Raw genomic sequence first — 26,035 nt, 5'->3', positions numbered from 1 at the left:
TAGTAGTCCATTCAGCCCATCAAGCCTGCAGTGCCATTCAATACAATCATGGCTGATCTGATTATGGCCTGAGCAGCAATTTCTTGTTTGTTCCCCCTAACCCTCAACTTCCTTGTACATCAAAACTTGGTCTAACTCAGCCTTGAATATATTCAATGATGCAGCCTCCAGTGCTTTATCCTAGGGTCTTAAAAGAAGTGGCTGCTGAAATAGTAGATGCATTGGTTTTAATTTTCCAAACTTCCCTCGATTCTGGAAAGGTCCCATCAGATTGAAAAATATCAAACATGACTCCTCTATTCAATAAAAGAGGGAGACAGAAAGCAGGAAACTACAGGCCAGTTAGCTTAACATCTTTCATAGGGAAAACGCTGGAGTCTGTTATTAAGGAGATTATAGTGGGGCACTTAGAAAATCTCAGTGCAATCAGGCAGAGTCAACATGGTTTTGTGAAAGGGAAATAGTGTTTGACTAACTTACTGGAATTATTTGAGGAAGTAACAAGCAATGTGGATAAAGGGGAACCAGTGGATGTGCTGTACTTAGATTTCCAGAAGGCATGTAACAAGGTGCCGCATCAAAGGCTGCTATGCAAAATCAGAGCTCATGGTGTAGGGGTAACATATTAGAATGGATAGAGGATTAGTTAGCCACAAATAAATGGATCATTTTCAGGTTGGCAAGATGTGATGTGTAGAGTGCCACAGGGATTGGTGCTGAGCTGTCAACTATTTACAATTTATATCAATGGCTTGGATGAAGGGATCAAATGCATGCTTGCTAAATTTGCTGATGACACAAAGATAGGTAGGAAAGTTGTGAAGAGGACACAAGGAGCCTGCAAAGGGATATAGATAGGTTATGTGAGTGGGCAAAAATTTGGCAGATGGAGTATAATGTGGGAAATATAATGTGAACTTTGCTAGAAAGAATAGAAAAGCATATTATTGAAATGGAGAGAGATTGTTAGTATGCAGGTATAGCAAGTGATTAGGAAAGCAAATGGAATGCGTTATTTATTGGAATGGGAGTGGAATATAATCGTAAGGCTGTTTTGCTGCAGTTGTAGAGGACGTTGGTGAGACCACACCTGGAGTACTGGGTACAGTTTTGGTCCCCTTCTTTAAGAAAGGATATAAACATTTTAGAAGCAGGTCAGAGAAGGCTCACTCAACTGGTACCTGGGATGAGGGGGTTATCTTATGAGGAACGGTTGGACAGGCTGATCCTGTATCCATTGGAGTTCAGAAGAGTGAGAGGTGATCTTATTGAAACAAATAAGATCCTGAGGTGGCTTGACAGAGAATGCTGAAAGGATGTTTCCCCTTAGGGGAGAGACTAGAACTAGAGGACAGAGTTTAAAAATCCATTTAAAAGGGAGATGAGGAGAATTTCTTTCTCTGAGGGTTGTAAGTCTTTGGCACTCGCTTTCCTGGACAGTGGTGGAGGCAGGGTCATTGAATATTTTTAAGGCAAAGGTAGATAGATTCTTGACTAACAAAGGAGTCAAAGATTACGGGGTGGGGTAGGTGGACACGTGGCGTTGAGGCCACAGTCAGGTCAGCCATGATCTTATTGAATGGCAGAGCAGTCTCATGGGGCCAAATGGCCTACGTCCACTCCTAATTCGTATGTTCGTATGTAAGAGAATAACAAAGACGAATGGCCCTCAGAGGAGAAATTCCTCTGTATCTCAGTCTTTCATGGGAGATCCCTTATCTTTAAACTGTGCCTCCCAGCTCTTGATTCCCCCATGAGAGGAAACATACCCGCAGCATTTACCCTGGTAAGCCCCCTTAGAATCTTATTACAGTAGAAGTGATGTGAGGAGAAATGTTTTCACCCAGAGGGTGGTTGGAGTATGGAATGAACTTCTTGAAAGGGTGGTGGAGGCAGGTTCGATCGAGGTATTCAAAAGGGAATTGGATTGCTAACTGAAAAGAAATAATGTGCAACGTTACGGGGAGTGGGATTAGGTAGAACGCTCTTTCAGCGAGCCAGTGCCTACTCAATGGGCCAAATGGCCTCCTTCTGCACTGTAAAGATTCTGTGATATGTTTCAATTAGATTGTCACATTCTTCTAAACTCCAATGAGTATAAGTCCAATGTGCTCAACCTCTCCTCAGAAGAAAAACCCTTCATCCTAGGGATCAGCCTAGAAAACTTTCTTTGAAGTATATTCCTCCTTAAATAAGGAGACCAAAACTGCACACAGTACTGAAGGTGCGGTCTCAGCAAGGCCCAGTACGATTGTAGCAAGACGTTTTTATTCCTGTACTCTTATCCCCTTGCAATAAACACCAACATTCCATTTGCCTTCCTAAATACTTGCTTTACCTGCACGCTAACTTTTTGTTATTCACGAACAAGCTAATAACCTTCTACTTTGAGGCCCCGGAAAATGATTTAGATGAAGAGATGGTACGAGGAGTCTTCCATTTCAAAAAAAAGGATGCCTATAAATACTAACGGTTTCTTTCTTGGGTTCCCTGTCCAGGTCAAGCCTCAGCAGGGAATGGTTCACTTTGAGGGCTAGCGACAGGGCCATAAGTCCACCAGTCTTGATCTCATTTTCACGCAGATCCAGTCGGAGGAGGCGGGGACTGTCAGCAATGAATTCCGCCACGGCCACAGCACCTGGGGGGGGAGAAAAAAGACCACAGCAATCTAACCCCATTCACCTACGGTAACTCAGCAAGTTAAAAGCTGTCAGTTCCCACTACTGTAAATAATGTACCAGAAACTTAATGATTAGATCCTCAGTATGGAATTTACCCAAGCAACTAACTTGCAAATGATAAAGTTATCGTTGCTCTGTAAAGGTCCCACTTATATGTTGGATAAATTCCAAGGTCTATAGCTAGCCAGGGGAATAAACAATTTAAACAGGCTTACACATTTTTAAAGCAAAACCCAATTTAATTTGTCCCCCTCCCCACTCTAGAAGGTACTGATTCTTGCATTGAGTGGCTCCCTGGGCATTGGCTGACCTTGTTTAAATGGCTACCCTTCGTAGGTGAGTCCAGACATGCTCAGGTAGTATACTGAAAGGGCACCACACCAGAGTTTTATTCTACCCTCACCCAACATCTCCGCTGGTAGAATTCCAGCAGGATTCACCACACAGTGAACAGGAACAGGGAACCCCGCCTGTCTTTTTTTTCCTCCCTTTCTATCCCAGAAGTACTGAGGCCGGCACCAGTTCTCTGAACAGTTGGCCCAGCTGGTGAGCTTAAATTTAGCATGCACTGTCTAAACTCGCATGTGAATAACAAACACTCAAAACAAGATGCTGGAAGGGGCACAGTGCCCCAGGACTGCATGTTCGAGAGAAGTCACCATCTTCGGAAGAGCGAGAAACGGGCAAGGACAGAACATAGAGTGGTAATCATCATCTGGGTGAATTACAGGACTCTCTTGTTATTATCAGCCCTTCTCTTCCCTCGAAGGTGCTGTCTGTTCCTGGAGTTCCAAAGCCTGTAGTAGTTCAATTGAGCAACCATTCTTCTTGTAAGGGTCCAGACAGTGAGCTCTTTGACTGTGGAGTGCATCACAGTTGAGCCCAATCCTATCCTCACCAGGACATTTTCCAGCAATGGCGGGAGGGGAAGGGGGGCAGGGTGTGTGTATGGATCACTGGATAGCAATCACATGTGGGGCTCCTGTCTCACTAATTCCCCTCCCCATCCCCATAACGCAGGGGTCGTGGGACATTTGCAGCCTCATCTGACGGAGTTCAGTTAATCTGGCACAGGCCAGGAATAAAAAAAACAAGACCTTCCTGTAACATATGGCCCTGTTGCACACCAGTCAGTTTCAATACGAATTTATTATCAAGGGATTTCAGCCGAATAGATCTTAAACATGCAGAAGCATGATGCACCAAGCGGCCTCCTTTTTTGCTGCATCAATCTATGACTCTATTCTAAACAGAGCAATGCAATAGAAGCTATCAAGAAACTAGTTTGAAAGCCACAGAACGCAGCAAGATTCACACTTGCCCGCGAGTCTTTTGTTTGGCTCTTACCTTCACATGTGAGTTTTGTAGACGCCAGCCCTAATCGTAGAACTGATCGATTTGCAATCAGTCCATCTTTTAGCTTGTGTACGCCTTCATTTCCTATAGCATTATGGCCGAGATTTAATGTCTCCAAACTCAGTGTGTAGGGCTGAGAGAAAGAAAGAGAGAGAAAGATATGGGGAAATTCTGTTTAAATGTAACTTAAATCAGTCTTGCTGATTTTGAACTAAAGGCTTTCTCAGTTACAGCCCCTTGAAAGTGCAGAGCAGCAGAAACCAACTAGTCTGAAATTGGTAATTCACTAAAAAGTTGAACATGCACAGGTGCCAACTTAATTTACGAGATATGCTTGGAGAAATTTGATGGGAAAGAGAAGGCTTCTGGGTGTCCCAGTTGGAGCTTCTGAGATAATGAAGGGATTTAGAAAGTGATGCGTCAGCTACTACAGGAAGTATTCCTATCTTCGAAAGTGCAACATCACTTACCCCTTAGCCAAAAAAAGGCTTATGGGATTCATAAATAAAGTGGAGCTAAAATGAAGGCACAAAGAAACGAGAGGAAGTAATACATATTTTAAAGTGCCTTGTAGATCTGCTCATGATGGGTAAAGGACACAGTGGGGCTACACTTTGTGGCCGTAACCAATGACTCAAGCATTACCTGGAATGTTTACATAGACGAATGCTATTATAACTGACTGCATAGGAATCTCCAAAGTTAAACATTGACACAAAAAGTGTGAACAAAACTCATGACAACAAGAAATCATATGTGTGGACAGGAAAGGTGTGCAGAAACCAGATTATTAATGTAAGGTTTAAAATTAGAAGTTGAGATGACAATAAGGGGCATCCAGTTTGCAACACTGCATGTTTCAAAAAGCAATCGTGGTTACTCACTCACCAGTGCAGCTGCCATGTAAGTCATTCCGTTGTGGGTCAGCTGATTGTTCCACAGAACCAAGGTCACCAGACCCTGCCTTTGCTCCTTCAACCCATCAGAAATGTATGCCAAGCCTGTGAATAAAGCAAATAGTATGCTGGTAAACAGTCCTGAAATCCACTTATGGCTATTTTTCCTCCCTCCTTTCCTGCAGGCGCTGGTTACTGCTGGGGCCTGGGTTGCAGGTCGGTCTCTGGTACCTCACCCAAGTGGTCATGTTGGGAGTGTGCTTTGACAACGTGCTTGTGGGAGAGGCCATCACAGGTGAACCGAATCCTGCCTCGTAACTCTTTCGAGTTATCAACAGATCTCATGTAACTCTTTCGAGTACATTCACAGTTCTTGGTTTCCGGGAGTGGGACATGAACCCACAACCTTCTGATTCAAAGGCGAGGGTGCTATGAACTGAGCCACAGCTGACACCTCTGAATCCTGCCTCGTACATGCACTATCTATCAGAGGTAACTAAGTTGCTATCAGGACCTGTGGCTCAGCATCCTCCCTCCCCCCTCCTCAGCCTAAGGGCAATGAAGGCCAACAGTGGCCTTCCTATTGCTGCCCTGGCTGAGATCAATAGGCTAAGCACAGGCTGTTAATTGAACACATTCGCTTACTAGTCTGAATGGCTCAGTATGGCACTGGGCAGTACCCTTTAATCATTGGTAATGAGGCAGTGGATGAATTAAATCTTACTCAATTTTTTTTTTTTTAAGGTCAATTCACAGACCATAAACAGAGACAGGCAATGCTATAAATGGACTAAGGGTACATTCAGACTAACAGTAGCACCAAAGCAATGGGGCTTAGCTTCAAATTGAAGCCATATTTACAATCTAAATGCAGCCTGAAGTTGGAATACAGAAGAGCTGAGCCAACACTAGTGCGAGTCCAGTGCAACATCCATCCCAACTTTTATAACGAAAACAGAAAATGCTGGAAAATCTCAGCAGGTCTAGCAGCATCTGTGGGGAGAGAAACAGAGTCAACGTTTCGAGTCCGTATGACCCTTCTTCAAAAGAGTTTTTCCAGCATTTTCTGTTTTTTGTTTCAGCATCTGCAGTATTTTGCTTCCAACTTATATAACGCTGGCATCATTTTGGGATGAGATGACAGTACCATGAGGAGAGATCAAGTAGAGTAGACCAATATTCCCTAGAATTTAGAAGAATGTAAAGTGATCTAATTGAAAGATAAAATTTTTCATCAGTTTGACAGGGTAGATGCTGAGAAAATGTTTCCCCTGGCTGGGGAATCTAGTCTGGTCAAAGTCTCAGGATAAGGGGTCAGCCATTTAGGACCGGGATGAGGAGAAATTTCTTCACTCAGAGGGTTGTGAATCTTTGGAATTCTCTACCCCAGAGAGCTATGAATGCTCAGTCATCGAGTATATTCAAGATCGAGATTGACAAATTTTTGGATAATAATGTAATCAAGGGACACTGACGGTCGGTGCCGGAAGGTGGAGTTGCAGTAGAAGATCAACCGTGATCATACTGAATGGTGGAATAGTTTTGAAGGACCAAATGACCTTCTCCTGCTTCTATTTCTTAAATCTAAACGTGCAGCAAGGGCTGACTAGGGATGTGCAATAAATGCTAGGCTTGTTGGCAACAACCACCATCCAAGATTGAGTTTATAAAATGGTACAAAAGTAGTCCTATGGAATCCAATAATGCACTGTCCATTCAATCCAATTAACCAGAAGGAAAATGATAAACCAAGGGAAAGAATTAGGTGCTTTGCACCAACTTTAGACAGCGTACATAGCTCCAGTGTAGCTACCCTGTGGTACCCAAAACCTGGATGTATAATGGAACCTGATGTTTTTGGTGTAAGAAGGGCATTCTGATAAGAGGCTCCATTGTATCACAAAGCTGATCTTGGAAAGGTGCAGGCGGGAGAGGAAGCATGCTGCGTACCCGAGTCTAGAATATGGTTGTTGCGCAAGTCCATCAGCTGGATGGTGCAGTTGAACTTCAGGAGGTTTCCCAGCTGTGCCGAGTCCTGCAGTCCATTCAATTTGTTATCAGCCAGAAACAGCTCTCGCAGCGTCATGTTCATCTTCAACGCGGTTGCTGCCGGGAGGAATAACAGACACACAGTAAGACATGGGATACGTGTGCCAGAATGGCAAGCTGCCCTGTGACACATGTACCGAGGTTTCACTCATCTGTCTCGAGGGCCATGAACTGAAACACTTGGCTTTAATTTTCCAGACGTTTGGACTATTGTCTCGTGAGGAAAGGTCGAGGACATGAGTTTGTTTCCTTTGGAACAGGATTGACCTGATAGTCTCAAGATTGTGAAGAGAACTTTTCAAGCTGATCAGGGAAAACAGTTCATTATGGACCAGAGGAGATAGCTAAAAATTGGCAGCGAGAATAGGAATTTAAGGAAAAATAATAAAATAATTGAAGGCTCCCAATCTAGTGACCCCTGCTAGTAAGTACAAGGTCAGTATAGTGTGGAGGTCAAGCGAGGACAGGACTAAGCTCAGTTGTGGTAATCCTCAGAATGCAAAAGCCTCTTGACACATGTCCAGGCCAATGCATATAGAGTAGCTGAGCCAGACATAGTACGTCTGATTACTTTTGAAGCCAAGGCTATTCTGGGCTGACTCCAACTGGGGCAGTGGCCTCAATGGCCATTGGCCAGGGAGTAGAGCAGTATGTAACAAGCTAGGGATCCTGCTTCTGATCGCTATCCAGTGACCTTTGCTCCTTGTGTCAACATAAGGCGAGAGGCTCAGTTACAATGCCACGACCCCGCTCGGGCTCAGGCTCAGACTGTTGATGCTCACACACTTACCGTCTAGAGTTACATGTGAAAACTGACCACTGGAGGATAATAGGGGGCCATCAGCCAATAGGCTGGATCTTCAGATGAGGGGAGAAAATCATCAAGAGGCCAAAGGATGTAAATGAGACAAAATGATTTTGTTGCAACAACGTTGCAAGATCATCAGTTCTAAGAAATAGCCATTAACCAAAAGAATGAGTGAATGATGGTCAGGGACATTGCAAAAACGAACTACACACCTATCAGCCTAGGCTGTGCTGCAGTATAAGTGCATCCTTAACTTTACGTTCAGCATTCATACAAATACTTGTATCAGGAAACCTAAATTGCATTAAAAGTGAAGGAGCATAAAATGGCTTTATTCTCTCCCTAACTGAGGTGCACAGGGATCAGTTGCAGCCATGTTATTGTTGCCCAGTTGAAAACAAGTATTGAGTACGGCCTTAGTACCACAAAAGCCACCATAGAGCCCAGTAAATCACTGGAGCTCACAACTGTATCTCCACCGATGTTCAGTCAGTTTCAATAGTTTCAGAATCATTTACAAAGCTTTAACTTTCTGTCGCCTCCTCACTGATCCAATATAACCGAAGGGCTGAAGGGCATTGAGTTAAAGTGAGGAGCTCAGGTCCCAGTCCAAAACTTGAACACAATGAAAGCTGGCACTCCAGTGCACTACTACGAGAGTGCTGCACTGCCAAAGCTGCTGCCCTCAGATGAGTTAGTTATTTCAGTGGATATTAAAGATCCCATGATATTATTCAAAGAAGAACAAGGAGCTCTCCTTTTGTGCTGACTAACATTCTTCCCTCAAATCAGTCTTACTGAACTCCAAACAGTTGTTGCATTAACAGTAGTCACTGAATTTTTAAGTAATTCCTTGTATAAGAAGCACTTTGAGGGGTTTTATTGGGCATTATATAGGCACAAACCTTTCCTTCATTAAAACATTTGCAGACGATATAAGGATTAGGTAATTTACACAGATTTAAAGATTTGGGCAAGAGGGGGATGTGAAGAAAGTGTTTTTACACAGCAAGTGATAAAGGCCTGGAACTCGCTGCCTATGAGGGTGGTGGAAGTGGAGATGATTAAAGATTTCAAAAGGAAATTGGATGGGTCCTTGAGAAAAATAAAATTGCAGGCCTTTGGGGGCAGAGTTGGTGGTGGGGGTGGTGCAGGGGAATGGAAACGATTGGATTGCTCTACACAGAGCCACATGGACTGATAAGTTGAAAGGCTTCCTTCTGGGCAGTTATGACTGCAAAACCCAGTAAATCAAGGCTCCCCACCTCCCTGTGCAAACTGTAAACTTCTTACCCAAGAGCATGAGTGGTCGCCCTGATAAGCTGGCATTTTCCAGATGCAGTACCACCAGGCTGCTGCTAATCCTCAAAGCGCGAGCTACAAAGGGTGCGGAGTGATCGAGCAGAGGTGTGTTCCTTGCATCCAGGTACTGCAAGCAGCTGGTCTGCAACAGAGAAGAACAACATTCACCAGGAGAGGATTGACGAGGACTGTTTACTGCATCGAGGATGTGTAACCAGGTACATGTAATGCAACAGCAGTGAAAATGCTCAGTTACAGAATAACAGAACAGTCACTCCCATACACAAGCAAACTAAACTTACCCATTCAGAGTTCAAGAGGAATTAAATACCTTTCCATTCACTCCCAGTTTAAATCATCCACCACTGTGGCCTGTAATGCTCAGTACTTTAGCATATAATCTTATTTACTTATCAACCAAGTCATAGGGATGCATTCAATGGTTTAATTTAATTAAACCTATTTAATGCTAAAGCCCCAGACACAGTTCTCCCACTGTCTGATGTAATCATTAGGCAACAGGCTAACTTACAGGTCAATAACTTTTGTGTGCAATCTCCAGACAGCATTCTCTTTTTGTTTTATTTTGAACTGCAGTACAGTGACTGAAGTGGGTGTTGGGAAACAGTGTGATGGTTCAGTGGATAGCTTCAAGTATCTGGGGTCAGTGGTGGCAGAAGATGGAAGTATGGGAATGCAGATTAACGAAAAGGTTAACTCTGATCGGAGAAATTGGAAGGAGGGCAGGAGGAGTGTTACGTGATCGAAAAATATTGCTGAAACTGAAAGGGAGAATCTACAACAGTTGTGAGACCGGCCTTGTTATATAGCGCAGAAACTTGGGCAACATCAAGGAGGGAGGGAAAACGACTAATGAGATGCGGTTGAGGAGATGGATGTGTGGAGTAATGAGAAAGGGCAAAATCAGGAGCCCTTAAGGTGATGGTGATGAGCTACCTTCTTGAACCGCTGCAGTCCATGTGGTGCAGGTGCACCCACAGTGCTGTTAGGAAGGGAGTTCCAGGATTTTGATCCAGCAACAGTGAAGGAACGGCCGATATATTTCCAAGTCAGGATGGTGAGTGGCTTGGAGGGAAACCTCTAGTTGGTGGTGTTACCATCTATCTGCTGCCCTTGTCCTTCTAGGTGGTAGTGGTTGTGGGTTTGGAAGATGCTGCCTAAGGAGCTTTGTTGAATTCCTGCAGTGCATCTTGTAGATGGTACACATTGCTGCTACTGTGCGTTGGTGGTGGAGGGAGTGAATTCTTTGTGGATGTGTTGCTAATCAAGCGGGCTGCTTTGTCCTGGACTGTGTCAGCTTCTTGAGTGTTGTGGGAGCTGCACTCATTCAGGCAAATGGGGAGTATTCCATCACACTCCTGACTTGTGCTTTGTAGATGGTGGACAGGCTTTGGGGAGTCAGGAGATGAGTTACTCAGCACAGGATTCCTAGCCTCTGACGTGCTCGTGTAGCCACAGCATTTATATGGCTAGTCAAGTTCAGTGTCTGGTCAATGGTAACTCCAGGATGTTGATAGTGGGGGATTCAGTGATGGTAATGCCATTGAACGTCAAGGGACGATGGTTAGATTCTCTCTTGTTGGAGATGGTCATTGCCTAGCACTTGTGTGGCATGAATGTTGCTTCGCACTTGTCAGTCCAAGCCTGGGTATTGTCCAGGTCTTGCTGCATTTTGGACATGGACTGCTTCTGAGGAGTCGCAAATGGTGCTGAACATTGTGCAATCATCAGTGAACATCCCCACTTCTGACCTTATGATGTCATTGATGAAGCAGCTGAAGGTGGTTGGGCCTAGGACACTACCCTGACGAACTCCTGCAGTGATGTCCTAGTGTGGAGATGGCTGATCTCCAACAGCCACAGCCATCTTCCTTTGTGCTAGGCATGACTCCAACCAGCGGAGAGTTTTCCCCCTGATTCCCATTGGCTCCAGTTTTGCTAGGGCTCCTTGATGCCACACATGGTCAAGGGCAGTCACTCTCACCTCACCTCAGGAGTTCAGCTCTTTTTTCCATGTTTGAACCAAGGTTGCAATGTTGTCAGGAGCTGAGTGGCCCTGGCAGAACCCAAACTGGGCAGCAGTGAGCAGTTTATTGCTAAGCAAGTGGCGCTTGATAGCACTGTTGATAACCCCTTCCATTACTTTACTGATGATCAAGAGTAGACTGATGGGGCGGTAATTGGCTGGGTTGGATTTGCCCTGCTTTTTGTGTACAGGACATACCTGAGCAACTTTCCATGTAGCCGGATAGATGCCAGTGCTGTAGCTGTATTGGACCAGCTAGGGGCGCAGCAAGTTCTGGTGCACAAGTCTTCAGTATTATTGCCGGAATATTGTCAGGGCCCATAGCCTTTGCACTAACCAGTGCCTTCAGCTGTTTCTTGATATCACATGGAATGAATTGGATTGGCTGAAGACTGGCATCTGTGATTCTTGGGACCTCCTGAGGAGGCCGAGATGGATCATCCACTCGGCACTTCTGGCTGAAGATTATAGCAAATGCTTCAGCCTTATCTTTTGCACTGATGTGCTGGGCTCCTCCATCATTGAGGATGGGGATATTTGTGGAGCCTCCTCCTCCAGTGAGCTGTTTAATTGTCCACCACCATTCACGACTGGATGTGGCAGGACTGCAGAGCTTAAAATCTGATCCGTTGGTTGTGGGATCACTTAGCTTTGTCTATCACTTGCTGCTTATGCTGGTTGGCATATCTAATAGCTTCACCAGGTTGACACCTCATTTTTAGGTATGCCTGGTGCTACTCCTGGCATGCCCTCTTGCACTCTTCATTAAACCAGTGTTGATCCCCTGGCTTGATGGTAATGGTAGAGTGGGGAATATGCCAGGCCATGAGGTTACAGATTGTGTTCAAGTACAATTCTGCTGCTGCTGATGGCCCACGGCATCTCATGAATGCCTAGTCTTGAGCTGCTAGATCTGTTCGAAACCTATCCCATTTAGCACGGTGGTAGTGCCACACAACACGATGGAGGGTATTCTCAATGTGAAGGCCTACATGTGACTCCAGATCCACTGCAATGTGGTTGGATTTTAGCTACCCTTTGAAATGGCCCAGCAAGCCACTCAGTTGTATCAAACCACTACAGAAAAAAAGCACTGCAGGTATACCTACACCATACGGACTGCAGTGGTTCAAGAAGGCAGCTCATCACTTTCTTCTCGAGAGTAATTAGGGAATTGGCAATAAATACTGGCCTTGCCAGTGACACTCAACGCCCCAAGAACGAATTTAAAAAAAAATCAAGCTGGTTTTGCGCTACATCATGTGACGCCATTATCCACTATTCACGAGGTCCCTGAAGGTGAATGCGATGAGGGTTTAGAAGAATGAGCGCTGACCTCATTGAAACATTCAAGACTCTGAGGGGGTTTGATAGGGTAGACATAGAGGCTGTTTCCAATAGTCAGGGAATCTAAAATATGGGGGCACAGTCTCAGGAGAAGGGGCCGATAATTTAGGGCTGAGATGATGAGAAATTTCTTCACTGAAGGGTTGTGAATCTTTGGAATTCTCTATCCCAGGGGGTGGTGGGCGCTCTATTGTTGAATACATTTATAGCTGGAATAGACAGATTTTTCGTCTCTCGGGGAATCAAGGATATAGGGAGCGGGCAGGAAAGTGGAGTTGAAGCCCAATAACAGAATGATCGTATCGAACGGCAGAGTAGACTCGATGGGCCGTTTGGTCTACTCCTGCTCCTATTTCTTGTGTTCTTGTGGGTGGTGTGGCCTTGCCCCTCAGGGAGGTGAGGGGAATGAATTAGTGAAGTAAACAGCAAAGTTGAAAACACCCAACAGGTCAAACGGTGCAATAAGGGTTCATGCATACCTTCCTCATCATGTGGGCTGCAGCCTGCCACCCTCGAGTCCCGATGTGTTTGTTAAATGAGATGTTGAGCTGAGTGGCTGACTCGTAATATTCTATCATATCAAACAACGCTGATGCACCCTGTGGAAACAAAACAGTGAACATTGCTTGGACAGTCTGCATAACTTTGATAAAATAAAACTTACTGTTGTCAGGTTTTGAAGCTACATATATTCATACGGAGGGACCTGTCCTCTGAAGGCAAGAAGAACACGTCCAGGCATTGTGTCTTTTTTGAATCAAACAAAGGCTTGGGGGACAATAGTTCCCTGGCGCATTCTCCATGGCAATGTCTCTACTAATCAGAGTTGACTTGCCAACCAATCAGCACCCTTTCCTCATTGCAGTATAAATTGTTGCTCGCTTTGAAATTTAGCATTCTTGCATTTGTCCTGATGTGTACAAGATGGAAAGCTTCAACACCATGTCTCTTTGTTTAGTAATACTCAGGTATGGAAGTGCAAATATTGAGACCCTCAACTTTACATTACTGGAACAACGTTTATGAATACTATGCGCAGCACCAGCGACACGAGAGTATGAGGGAACGGGCATGAGAACACACTCACTGTAATAGAGAATACGGTTCTGACCAAGGGCTGGACCAGAAACATGAACTTTTCTCTGTTTTGAGCCGCTGGTTTTATTCCAGATTAGTCTAACTCCTCTGACCTTGCTCACTGGCAATCTGGGGTCGAAAGCATCTCAGTAATTATAACCGCTGGCTGGATAATGAGTTTTTTTTTTTGTGTGGCCTATTTGGTGCATGGGCCAACACAGCCAAGAACCAGGTACTGTGCATTATGTCACTATTCAGCTGGAATCTCCAAGTAGAGAGTACAAAGGAGTCATAGTATTTACAAGCATGAAGAGAGCGGTCTTATCCATGTACCAGCTGACGAGGCAGGGTCCATCCAAACTGGCACTGGCATAAACAATAATACCAATATATGTGTTGTTTAAATTGGAACTAATTCAAATGTGGGACTCAGCTGAAACCTGACCTCAAATATGCAGTGTAACCATGGCATTCACGTTTAATACATCAGAGAAGACAGCAGGGAAGCGAAAATTTAAAATGTCAAATATATATTTGCGTAAATATTTAAGCAGCTTACATCTTCATCCAGGTTGGTTGCCTCCAAATCCACCAGTTTAAACTGGACACGTTTGAAAACCTCTTCCAAGGCCTCAGAAGCTTTGTAGTCCAGTTTCTCACCTGCAAGGAAAAAAGAAACTGTTTCTCACAAGATCCCAAGGGTTTAATAAACTGATAGATTTGCTCTTCCTCTGTTCAGACATCCATCTAGCTGATCTAATCTGTAACAGGTTTACTTACAAAAGTTTCAAGGAAAATATTTATACATTTGCTGCCTTTTTAAAAAAAAAAATCCAACTTTACCCATTGCTTTCTGGTTACCTGCTGGGTTATGACCTCACGAGCTCAAATTGCTCTCTGCTGCGTCTTCATATAGGAGTACGTGCTCTATTTGAATGGGAATTAAGCTCAATCCCCTCACTTGTGCATTGATAACCAAAAGTATTAAAAAAGGGATATGGGGTGAGTATATGAAGTTTTTTTCTTTATTCATGGGATATGGGCATCGCTGGCTAGGCCAGCATTTATTGCCCATATTGCTGTGGGTCTGGAGTCACATGTTGGGCAGACCAGGTAAAACAGCAGATTTCCTTCCCTAAAGGACATTAGTGGACCAGATGGGTTTTTTACAACAATTTCACGATTGTCATCAGACTTTTAATCTTGAATTCAAATTTCACAATCTGCCATGGTGGGATTCGAACCCGGGTCCCCAGAGCATTACCCTGGGTCTCTGGAATACTAGTGACAATATCACTATGCCACCGCCTCCCCTCAGCCATAATCTCATGCTAGGGCAGATCAGGCTTGATGACCTAAATGGCCTCATTTTATTATTCATTCTTGGAATGTAGGCATTGCTGACAAGGCCAGCATTTTCTGTCCATCCCTAATTGCCCTTGAGAAGGTGGTGGTGAGCTGCCTTCTTGAACTGCTGCAGTCCATGCGGTATTTGTATACCCACAGTGCTGTTGGGGGGGGAAATTCCAGGATTTTGACCCAGTAACAGTGAAGGAATGGCGATATAGTTCCAAGTCAGGATGGTGTGTGACTTGAAGGGAAGTTTGCAGGCGGTGGTGTTCCTATGCCCCTGCTGTCCTTGTCCTTCTAGGTGGTAGAGGTCACAGGTGTGGAAGGTGTTGTCAAAGGAACGACAACTCGCTAAGGCTCGTGTGCTCTCTCTGGGTGTCACTGCATAGTAAATCAGCAGAGGAAATCCTGGCTGATTAGTCTTTGTCAGAGGCATTGGGATACCAAATTAACTTCGTAACTGCTGCCCACTCAGAGCCGAGGAACATTGGGCTCAGGAGCAGGCCATTCAGCCCTTCTGAACCTGCTCTGCCATTCAATAGGATGATGGCTGATCTAACTGTAGTCTCAACTCCACCTTCCTGACTGACCCCAATAAACCTTGAAACCCTTGTTGATCAAAAATCTATCTAACTCAGTCTTGAATATATTCAATGGCCCTGCCTCCACTGCTTTCTGGGGAAGAGAATTCTAAAGATTAATGACCCTCAGAGAAAAAAATTCTCCTTATCTCCGTCTTAAAAGGGAGATCTCTTACTCTTAAACTATCTACCCTAGTTCTAGCCGCTCCCCCCCCACCACCATGGAAACATCCACCCGGTATCTACCCTGTCAAGTCCCCTCAGGATCTTAAATGTTTCAATAAAATCACTTCATTCTTTTAAACTCCAGTTAAGTATTGGCTCAACCAATTCATAAGATAAGCCCTTCATCCCAGGAATGAGTCGAGTGAACCTTCTCTGAGCTACTTCTAATGCAATTATATCTTTCTTCAAATAAGGAGACCAAAACTCTACACAGTACTCAGGCTGTGGTCTGCCAACTCCAGCCATCAATGCTCCTATATGGATCTTGTCATTAACAGGTTTCTCCTTAATTGTGGTACATCATACAGTCAGGCTGTCAGTGTGCTACATTGATGATGAAGACCATCAGGAGAATAATTGCAATTCAGTCCAGCAAAGCATATCACATTAAAGAAGAAAGTCTACCTTTCACCACAGTGCAAGTCTTTCATTGCAAAGCTTCATCATGTTTTCTCACAATCCTTTTTGGTAAAGGTTTATTAAACAAAAAGGGACTTTGGAGGCAATATCAGAAATAAAGCAAATGACTCCTTCCAGTGTCTCTGTGGGCACTAACCAACTTGGTTGGAAGCCAGGCACACCAGAGGCCCTAAGATGAGTTCCTGTCTATGATGAGTTCAGATTTCAGCAGGGACCTGCAGTTCAGTGAGTTCTGGGCTAGGGAAGGCGGGAAAAAGTCAGGGTTCCTGATCCGATTACCAATCAATAAGCCTGTTGTCAAGCACTGTGTGAAGGCAGGGGTGGGGGTTGGTGGTTTCAGGATTGGACTCAGCTCTGATGCTTCCTATAGTTGAACAACTGACTGATACTTACAACCTGGGCTCGCTCAGAAGGAAACTAACATCAGGGCAGGGAAATAGCAGCAGGCCCAATGAATTTGCCTCTCGCCTCATGACTCATGGGAGAGGCCAGCAAAACAGGGAAAGGAACTCAGGTTGATCAGGAGATAAACACTCGGGAAAATTCCTCTCAGTCGATCAAAACCAATCCAGGAGATCATAGAGGCAGGGCGTTATCTATAAAACCCCTCTCTATACAATCTCTTCCCCAGTCAAGAACCAGGTAACTGGTTTCAGCTCCCTCTTGAAGGCAGAGTCAGCACCCACCATTCGAGCTGGCAACTCATTCCAGAGGCTCACTTCTCTCTGGGAATAGAACAATCGGCCAATATCTGGTCTATTCCAAAACTTGCAGAGTGTAAACCAGTTCCTTGATCTTCCCCAAACAATGGTGAGGTGCTAGAGAGCTGCCAGTGCCAATAGGAGCACATATCAACGTAACACAAACTATAAACTATTAAATATAAACAGCCAAACTTCTGAGAGCAACCTGTATGCTGTCAATTTCAGAAGAATACTCTCTACAGACCCCCATCTCAGAATTTTACTGCAGTTATTGCAAGTCCATGTATTTTTTGTCATGAAGATGTCTCCTCCTCTGTCATTCCAGAGTTTGCAATAGACTATCAGCCTTACCTTTTAGATCCAAGCAGTCCAACCTCTGCGACAGTTCCTTAAACTCCTACAAAACAGAAAATATGACCAATAATTACCTGTAAAACCAACAGCAGTGCGCATTTATATAGCACCTTTAACATAGTAAAGCATCCTAAGGTGCTTCATAGGAGCGTTATCAGACAAAACCAGACACAGAGTTCAGTAAGGAGGTGTTAGGACAGAAGGCCAAAAGCTTGGTCAAAGTAAGCAAGCTTTAAGGAAGACTTAAAGGAGAGGGAGGTGAAGAGGCAGAGGGTTCAAGGACAGAATTCCAAAGATTAGAGCTATTGAAGGCATGGCTGCCAATAGTGGAGCAGTTAAAATTGGGGATGCACAAGAGGCCAGAGCTGATTCCCGTAGGATTTTGGCTGGGGTAAGATTACAGATACAGGGAGGGGCAAGGCTGTGGAAGGATTTGAAAATATGAGTAAGAATTTTAAAATCGAAGCTTTCTCAGACTGGGAGCCAATGTAGATCAACAAGCACAAGAGGCGTAGGGTGATTGGGGCTTGGGATACGGAGGAGCCCAAGTTTACATAACGTATAAGATGGAAAGCTGGTCAGGAGTGTGTTGGGATAGTCAAGTCTAGAGGTAACAAAGGCACGGATGAGAGTTTTAGCAGCAGATAAGCTGAGGTGGGGCAGAGTCAGGTGATATTATAGAGATGAAAACAGGTGGACTTGATCAACATGGCTGCTTATTACAAAGTCATTTTCACAGCGTTTTGAGGTGTAACAGCAGTATCACAACATTCCTATGTACAGATTGGTTGATAAACGATGGCTCAGAACAGAACAAAGGACAATTGCAGTCTGTTTTGCAAATGAGCAAGGGCATGGAAAGGTAAAGGCTTTCATTGTCCTTTCACAACCTCAATACGTCCCAAAGCACTTCACAGCCAATGATGTACTTTTGAAAATTTGGTCATTTGCATATAGCAAGGTCCAACAAACGACTGTCATATTTCCCATTTTGGTGATGCAGGTCGAGGGGTAAACATCAGCCAAGGCACCGGGAGAATTTACCTGCTTTTCTTCACTCAGCGATGGGGGTTCCTTTAAGAGACAGCAGAGGTGGCTACAGCTTAGCCTCTCACCTGAAAAATGGTCCCTGAGACAGTACAGTACAGTCTCAATCTAAATTATGTGCTCAATCTCTGGAGTGCGGCTTGAATCCACAATCTTTTAATCGGGGCGGGGGGGCAATGGGGTAAAGTCTGGCCACAAAATCTAAAAGTGGCATCCTGAGGTCAATCAGGGGGTTGAAATTTGCATCTAAACGAGCAACTACTGTAAAACATGAGCTTCTCCTCTTGGAGTGAAGGCAAGTCATCAAAGATATGCTGGCTCACTAAAATAAAAAGCATTCATATGCTTTGCTGCTACTTGATGAATATATTTCACCATCAACATTCTGGGGGTTACCATTGACCAGAAACTGAACTGGACCAGCCACATAAATATTGTGGCTACAATGGCAAGTCAGAGGCTGGGAATCCTGCGGAGAGTAACTCACCTCCTAACTCCCCAAAGCTTGTCCGCCATCTACAAGGCACAAGTCAGGAGTGTGATGGAATAATCTCCACTTGCCTGGATGAGTGCAGCTCCAACAACCCTCAAGAAGCTCAACACCATCCAGGACAAAGCAGCCCGCTTGATTGGCACCCTATTCACCACCTTCAACATTCACTCCCTCCATCATTGCAGCAGTGTGCACCATCTACAAGATACATTTCAAAAACTCACCAACACTCCTTCAATAGCACCTTCCAAACCTGTGACCTTTACTACCTGGAAGGACAAGGGCAGCAGATGCATGGGAACACCACCAACTGCAAATTCCCTCCAAGCCACACACCATCCTGATCTGGAACCATACTGCCATTCCTTCACTGTCGCTGGGTCAAAAATTTGGAACACTCTTCCTAACTGCACTGTGGGTGTACCCACACCACACAGACTGTGGCGGTTCAAGAAGACATCTCACCAATACTTTCTCAAGGGCAATTACGGATGGGCAATAAATATGGCCTAGCCAGTGATGCCTGCATTCCATGAAAGAATACAAAAAAGAATTGGTGGATGACCCCTGCCTCAGTGGGTAGCATTTTCACCTCCGGGTCAGTTGAATTCAGTCCAACTTCAGAGATTTAGGCACAAAGTCTAGGCTGACACTCCAATGAAGTATTGATGAGTACTGCAATGTATAAGGTGCTGGCTTCTGGATGAGCTGTTAAACCCACTGCTCTCTCAGTGATGGCAGAAGATCCCATGGGACTATTTCAAAGAGCAGGGGAGCTTTCCCGGTGCCCTGGCCAATATTTATCCCTCAACCAACATCACTAAAAACACAGACAATCTGGTCATTATCACATTTCTGTTTGTAGGAACTTGCTTTGTGCAAATTATCCACCATATTCCCTACTTTACAACAGTAACTACCTATCACAGGTACTTCAATGGCTGTAAAGCACTTTGGCACGTCCTGAGGTTGTGAAAGGTGTTATAAAAATGTAAAATTTTTCTTTGTCATCTATTCAAATGGATCCAGATTGAAGCTTTCAAATCATAGGAACCAGAAAGTTGCTGATTGTATCCCACATTGGTGCTAATTTAGATGATATTAACTTGGGAAGCACTTGGGGTAAGAACATAAGGAATTGGAGGAGGAGTCAGCCATTTGGCCCCTTGAGCCTGCTCCGCCATTCAATAAGATCATGGCTCAACTGTTCCATGGCCTCAACTGCACTTTCCTGTCTGTGTCCCTCAACAACCTTCGACTCCCTGGTAGATTAAAAATCTGTTTAACTCAGCCTTGGATATATTCAATGATCCAGCCTCTGCTGTCCTCTGGAGTAGAGATTTCTAAAGATTAACAACTGTCTGAGAGAAGAAATTCCTCCTCATCTCAGTCTTAAAAGGGAGACTCTTGTTCTGAAATTATGCCCCTTGTTCTAAACTTCCCCATGAGGGGAAACATCCTCTCAGCAACCCTGTTAAGCATCTTCAGAATCTTATATGTTTTAATAAGATCATCTCTTATTCTTCTAAACTCCCAATGAGTACAGACCCAACCTGCTCAACCTTTCCTCATAAGATGACTCCTTCATCTCAGGAATCAACCTAGTGAACCTGCTCTGAACTCTAATGCAAGTATATCTCTCCTTAAATAAAGGAACCAAGACTATACAGTACTCTAGGTGTGGTCTCACCAATGCCCTGCACAGGGGAATAAACCAAAGTTGTGAACAAGGGTGAGGGCAACACCATCCACTCAGCTGTGCTGCCTGCCCACAATGCAGTTTTAGTCCCTTTACCTAAGGAAAGATAATACTGGCATTGGAGGCAGTCCAGAGAATGTTCACTAGGTTGATTACGGGTATGGAGGGATTTTCGGGTCAGCCATTTAAAATGGAGATGAGGGGGGATTTCTTCTCTCAGAGGGTAGTTAATCTGTGGAATTCTTTACTGCAGGGGGCTGTGGAAGCTGGGTCGTTAAGAATATTCAAATTGGAGATAGGTAGACTTTTAATCAGTGAGGGAATCAAGGGTTATGGGGAAAAGGCAGGAAAGCGGAGTTGAGGATTATCAGATCAGCCATGATCTCACTGAATGGCGGAGCAGACTCGATGGGCCGAATGGTCTACTTCTGCTCCTACGTCTTATGCTGTAACTTGTGAGATGTGAAAAATGGCTACTTGGTTGAGGCATCTGTTCAGCCACCAGCTGTAGAACTACGGCCCTCAAGAGTTAACACCATTCATGGGGCAGGGTGAGGGTTAGGGAATGAGTATAAAAATCACCACTCAACAAAGGAGTGTTTAACAGTTGTGTGATGGAAACTCAAGGATTTGGCTGTAGCGTAAGCAGCCATGTCAGAGGACAGGAATTTGACAGTCTCTCATCAGCAGGATGCTGGAGCAAGAGGTGGAATGTCACACCATACTGTCAACGTGGCTACAATAAGCTGTGCCCCTTTACAGAGCAGGTCCTAAATTCCACAGGAAACCGATGACAGGGGCAGACACAGATTCTGCTGGTTAAGGGGAAGAAATGAGGAGAGAGACAAAAAAAGAACCTCGAGATAGTATACATTTTACTCAGTGGCAGACGTCAACAAGATGCCTGAGGTGTTGTAGCTCACAGGGTGAGTTGCCATTGAGAACTTTTAAAACACTTTTGAAACAAGTTCATTCCAGAAGATCAGCCATGGTCTTAATGTATGACAGGAGGGAGAAACAAGAACATAAATAGGAGCAGCAGCAGGCTCGAGGGGCTGAATAGCCTGCTCCTGTTCCTAGTTCTTTTCTTATTCCTCCCTCCTGTCCAGCCCAAGGTTCTGCTTTTGTTGATGCTTCAAGTGTAAGCGAGCACAGTGAGTTGCGGAGGGCTTTTCAACTGTAGAGGCATCACAGTCAAGCATGACCCTGTCCTACCCAGCGCACAAACAATCAGGCTTTTCATCGAGAAAGACTGCAGAGGGAACAGGAGCAGGGATCTTGATTCTTCCTCCCTCACTAGCCCAGAGGTTTAAGGACAGTTATAGGGCCTTCATGTCTGCATTGACTTAGATCAGCAACTCAATCCAGTCCAGGGATTGAACATGGGGCACTGTATGCTCCGTATGGCCAATACCACATACCAGGTTGTACTGAGCAACTGAACTACTGGTGGACCACTTGAGGTTTACAGTATAGAAGAGACCATTCAACCCATCATGTCTGTGCTGGCATTTGGCTACATCAATCCAAAACTAATCCCGCTGCCCTTCCTGCAAATATTTATTCGGCTTTCCTTTGAAAGATAGGTTTTTCTGTCTTAATCAGTCCCTTAATCAGTAATGTGCTCTGTGCTCCAAAAACCCACTGCATTTTTCCTAACCACTCTCCCAGTGAGGGGAAGTCACAGGGTCATACTTGGTCATCGGTGGAGTCAAAGTCAGCGCCTTCGAGGGATTACGGAGGGGTAAAAGCTGTAAAAAAGAACACACTGAACCAAGGGCAATTTGCAGAAGATGGGTAGAGCCCTGGATCTTGCAGTGTAGACCCAGTGACTGGGGCTAGAGCAGTCACTTTAAATTCAGGCCTGCCAAGCACAATACTTCACTGGAGCTGGGACAAGCCTATATTTACAATTGTTGTGTCAATAGAGCACTCCAGAAACTTGTGACCACATGTAAACAGCACTCCAGGCGGTCACTGATAACATGTGAGTAGTAATCAACAGCATGCTCTGTTCAACACTGATAAGGGACAGAATTGCAGATATTGCCTCAAAAGGTTTGGAGAAATGAACAGGGCTGCACCCAACCTGCTGCTGCACCCACAGGTCAAAAGGAAGTGAAGCTGCCATTACGAGTGGGTACTGAAAGCTTGGCACACTTATCCAAATCATGCAAACCAGATTAAAAGTGGCTCCCCATCCATACCCAAAGCCCTAAGGCAGTGTCTCAATCATTTGAAATCTTTGGATTTCACAGCCTAACAGTGAACCACAGATGTGGAGGGGTGTCTCTGTGCTAGACAGGAACAGACTTTACTGGCACAATGCCACAGGAGGGTGGGGCATGAATCTCACATGTACCTTCCTCTGTCCTCCTATGTAACTGATTACAAATTTACCATAGGCTTTGATTCTACACCACACCAGGCTTTGTACCAGTGAATATTTACTGCATTCGGTCAATGAGTACAGAATGTAAGCTCCCTAGCCTCTAGTTTTCTCCACAGTCTCTTCCTTCATCATGGCTATAATTCAGTAGCATTTGTAACCCTCCAGTACCCCTCCCGGGTGGGGAACCTGGAAAGTGATACCATGGGATGTTTGGCCACAGGGAGCATCACAGTTTAAATTAATCTTGTCCTTGCTCACGCATTTCACTCTCCACCACTGGGTGCTGGATATTGATCAGTGGCAGAAACCATGGCTGATTTTTCCCTTGCTTGGCCCAGGGCCAATTCCAATCCCCATAATGCCGCCCCCAATGACATCAGCTGACTCAGTACAAACCCGGGAATCAAACCTGGGAAGGGAGCAGTCCACACAACTGCTCGCAGTCAATTTGTTCACTGAGCTGTTATGGGATAAACCTGCCGAAACGAAGGACACTTGATCAGGCTAGATCGGTAAATTATGCAACAAGTGAGGATGACCTATGGAGAAAAGGTGCCAGATGAACCAAGTTGAACCAAGCAAAATAACTGGCAAAAAAAAAAGCATGACCACTCCCTGCAACAGAATGTGCATAATGCTGCCTTAAGGTGCCATCACTTAACAAATCCCACCATGGGTGACTATGCTTTGAAAGTTTGACCTTACTTGGATCTGTTTGAGCAGCTTGTTAATCGGTTTGCAATTCAGCTTCTGGCAGGCCATCTTGTAGGCGGCAATGATCTCCTCTACCGTCACGTTCTGGGCTGAAAAACAGCACACATTTCTGCATCACAACCTAAACTCAGCAACAGGCTTAACGGATAAAGCAGATCATGTTCCTGAGTACGTAACATGCAAAGTGTGGAGCAGGAATTGTTTAAATTCACAGTCCAACTACAACACAGCCCCACACATACACGCACCCACACACCAATGCCTGGCAATATCTGCAGGCACATTTAATTCTGATTTTCACTCTGATTTTCTCTGCCAGAGAAAATCTCCCATAGAACCATAGGATAGTACATCACATAAGGCGGCTATTCGGCCCATCAAGTCTGTGCCAGCTCTTCCGGAGGGCAATCCAGTTAGTTCCAATCCCTGGCTCTTTCCCTCCAAATATTTATCCAATTCTTTTTTGAAGGCTACCATTGAATCTGTATCCACCATGTTGTCAGGCAGTGCATTCCAAATCCTAACCATTCACTGATTAAAAACACTGGTTTTGCCTCATGTTGTCACGGATTCTTTATCTACCCTCCCTACTCTCGTAAAGGCACTGATTTCTTGTTGGGGAGTGTTATGGGAGGCCAGCCTCTTGCAGTACCTCAATCCTGGAGTTCATTATTCACAAATGAACCTTAACCACAGGTGCTGGCAAGGTACTGCAGGTGGCGTGGGTGGGTGGGGGAAAATGTCACATTACCCTAGCTGAAATCAGTCACAGATACCCTTGGGTACCAATCCTGGCTCTGTCCAACTCAGCACTGGGGTGCTCTCATGGGTATGTCAAACATAAGATCACAGGTTCAGGGCAGCACTTGTACAGAGAATTAGCTCTACAACACAAGGGCCACTGACTCTGCAGTAAGAGGCGCATGGTCACACAGGGGAGACTTCGGCTTGAGTGAGACAAAGAGACTGATTGAGTATATTTTGTTCAAATTGAGAATTCGGTACATGGGGAAAAGAGGTGCTTTAGGTGAGGTTTACTGCAAGAAGTAGAGTGTGCTGAGTGGGGAGTTCGGTGAAGAGTGGGGAAGGAGGTGCTTTTTTATTCTTCTACTTTTTCAGCCTCCAGTATTTGATTCCCACTTTGGTGCAGCAGAAGGAGTCGGTAAGCTAGTAACTGGTATTATTAGTTTTATCAGTATTGTAAGTATTGTATTGTTTTATCAGTATTGTAAAGTTTACTGGCCGTGCCAAAAACTATTGGGGAGTGTAAGCTTTATTAATCAACACATATTGGAGATGGCAGGGCAGGTGATGTGCTGCGATTGCAGGGTGTGGGAGCTTCTAGATACCAGTGTGACCCAAAACAAACACATCTGCATTAAGTGTTTGGGGCTGCAGGAACTTCGGCTCAGAGTTATTGAGCTGGAGGCTGAGCTGCAGCGTATCAGGGAGGGGGAAAGTTACCTGGACACTTTATTCCAGGAGGCGGTCACACCCCTTAGGATGGAGTCTTCTGATTTGGTCAGTGGTCAGGTACAGGAGGGTGTGACTGCAAGTGAGGCAGGTAAAGGGACCCAGAGGGCAGGAGTGCAGGAGCAGGTTTGAGGATTTTTCAGCTTTTTTGGATGAGAGTGGGGGCTTCAGGGTGGATGAGCTAACTGGCCATGGCACTGTGGTACAGGAAGCCATTCAACCATTCAAGTTGGGGGTGGGGAGGAGTTACAAGGAATGTAGTGGTAGTAGGGGACACCATAGTCAGAGGAATTGACACCATTCTCTGCAGCAAAGAGCGCGAGTCCAGATGGCTGTGTTGCCTGCCCGGTGCCAGGGTTCAGGACATCTGCTCAGGCCTGGAGAGGAACTTGCAGTTGGAGGAGGACCACCCAGTCACCGTGGTCCATGTTGGTACCAGCGACATAGGCAGGACAAAGGAGGAGGTTCTGCATAGTCAGTATGAGGAGCTTGGCACCAAATTAAGAAGCAGGACCTCAAAGGTCATAATCTCTGGATTATTATCTGAGCCACATGCAAATTGGCATAGGACAAATCAGGTTGGGGAAATGAATGCGTAGTTCAAAGATTGGTGTGGGAGAAGTGGGTTCTGGTTCATGGGGCACTGGCACCAATACTGGGGAAAGGGGGTTCTGTACCGTTGAGATGGTCTGTACCAGAATCGTGCTAGGACCGGTGTTCTTGCAAGCCGTATAACTAGGGAAGTAGAGAGGGTTTTAAACTAAGTAGTGGGGGCAAGGGTACAAATTTGGGAAGATGTGGTAAACCAAAGAGTAGAGACAAGGCAAAAGAGAAAAGTATTATTACAGGGAATGAAAAACAGACCATGACAGGAAGGAATAGTGTGTACAAATCTAACAGTAAATCAACAGATGAGACTAGAGGTTATAAAAAGACTAAAAGGATAAAATGAAAGGCTCTGTATCTGAATGCACGAAGCATTCGAAACAAAACAGATGAACTGAGAGTGCACATAGAATA

The 26,035-nt window shown here is 44.9% G+C and overlaps 1 protein-coding gene across 1 annotated transcript in view; it reads right to left on the bottom strand.

Annotated features, from left to right (window-relative positions):
• The window catches only part of ppp1r37 (protein phosphatase 1, regulatory subunit 37), a 53,288-nt gene that overhangs the window by 11,622 nt on the left and 15,631 nt on the right, over positions 1-26,035 (bottom strand). Inside the window, exons 2-10 of the mRNA XM_078533201.1 lie at positions 23,534-23,631; positions 17,195-17,240; positions 14,123-14,223; positions 12,966-13,085; positions 9,084-9,234; positions 6,884-7,039; positions 4,926-5,038; positions 4,029-4,170; positions 2,472-2,638 (exon numbers count right to left, since the gene is read on the bottom strand). Of these exons, the coding sequence (XP_078389327.1) occupies positions 2,472-2,638; positions 4,029-4,170; positions 4,926-5,038; positions 6,884-7,039; positions 9,084-9,234; positions 12,966-13,085; positions 14,123-14,223; positions 17,195-17,240; positions 23,534-23,631 (1,094 nt within the window). The remainder of the gene's footprint in view (positions 1-2,471; positions 2,639-4,028; positions 4,171-4,925; positions 5,039-6,883; positions 7,040-9,083; positions 9,235-12,965; positions 13,086-14,122; positions 14,224-17,194; positions 17,241-23,533; positions 23,632-26,035) is intronic.

This window comes from Cetorhinus maximus, chromosome 32 (assembly GCF_964194155.1).
Source record: "Cetorhinus maximus chromosome 32, sCetMax3.hap1.1, whole genome shotgun sequence".
NCBI classification, from domain to species: Eukaryota; Metazoa; Chordata; class Chondrichthyes; order Lamniformes; family Cetorhinidae; genus Cetorhinus; species Cetorhinus maximus.
Note: the sequence above shows the minus strand (reverse complement) of the source record. Positions and strands in the feature narration are given on the sequence as shown.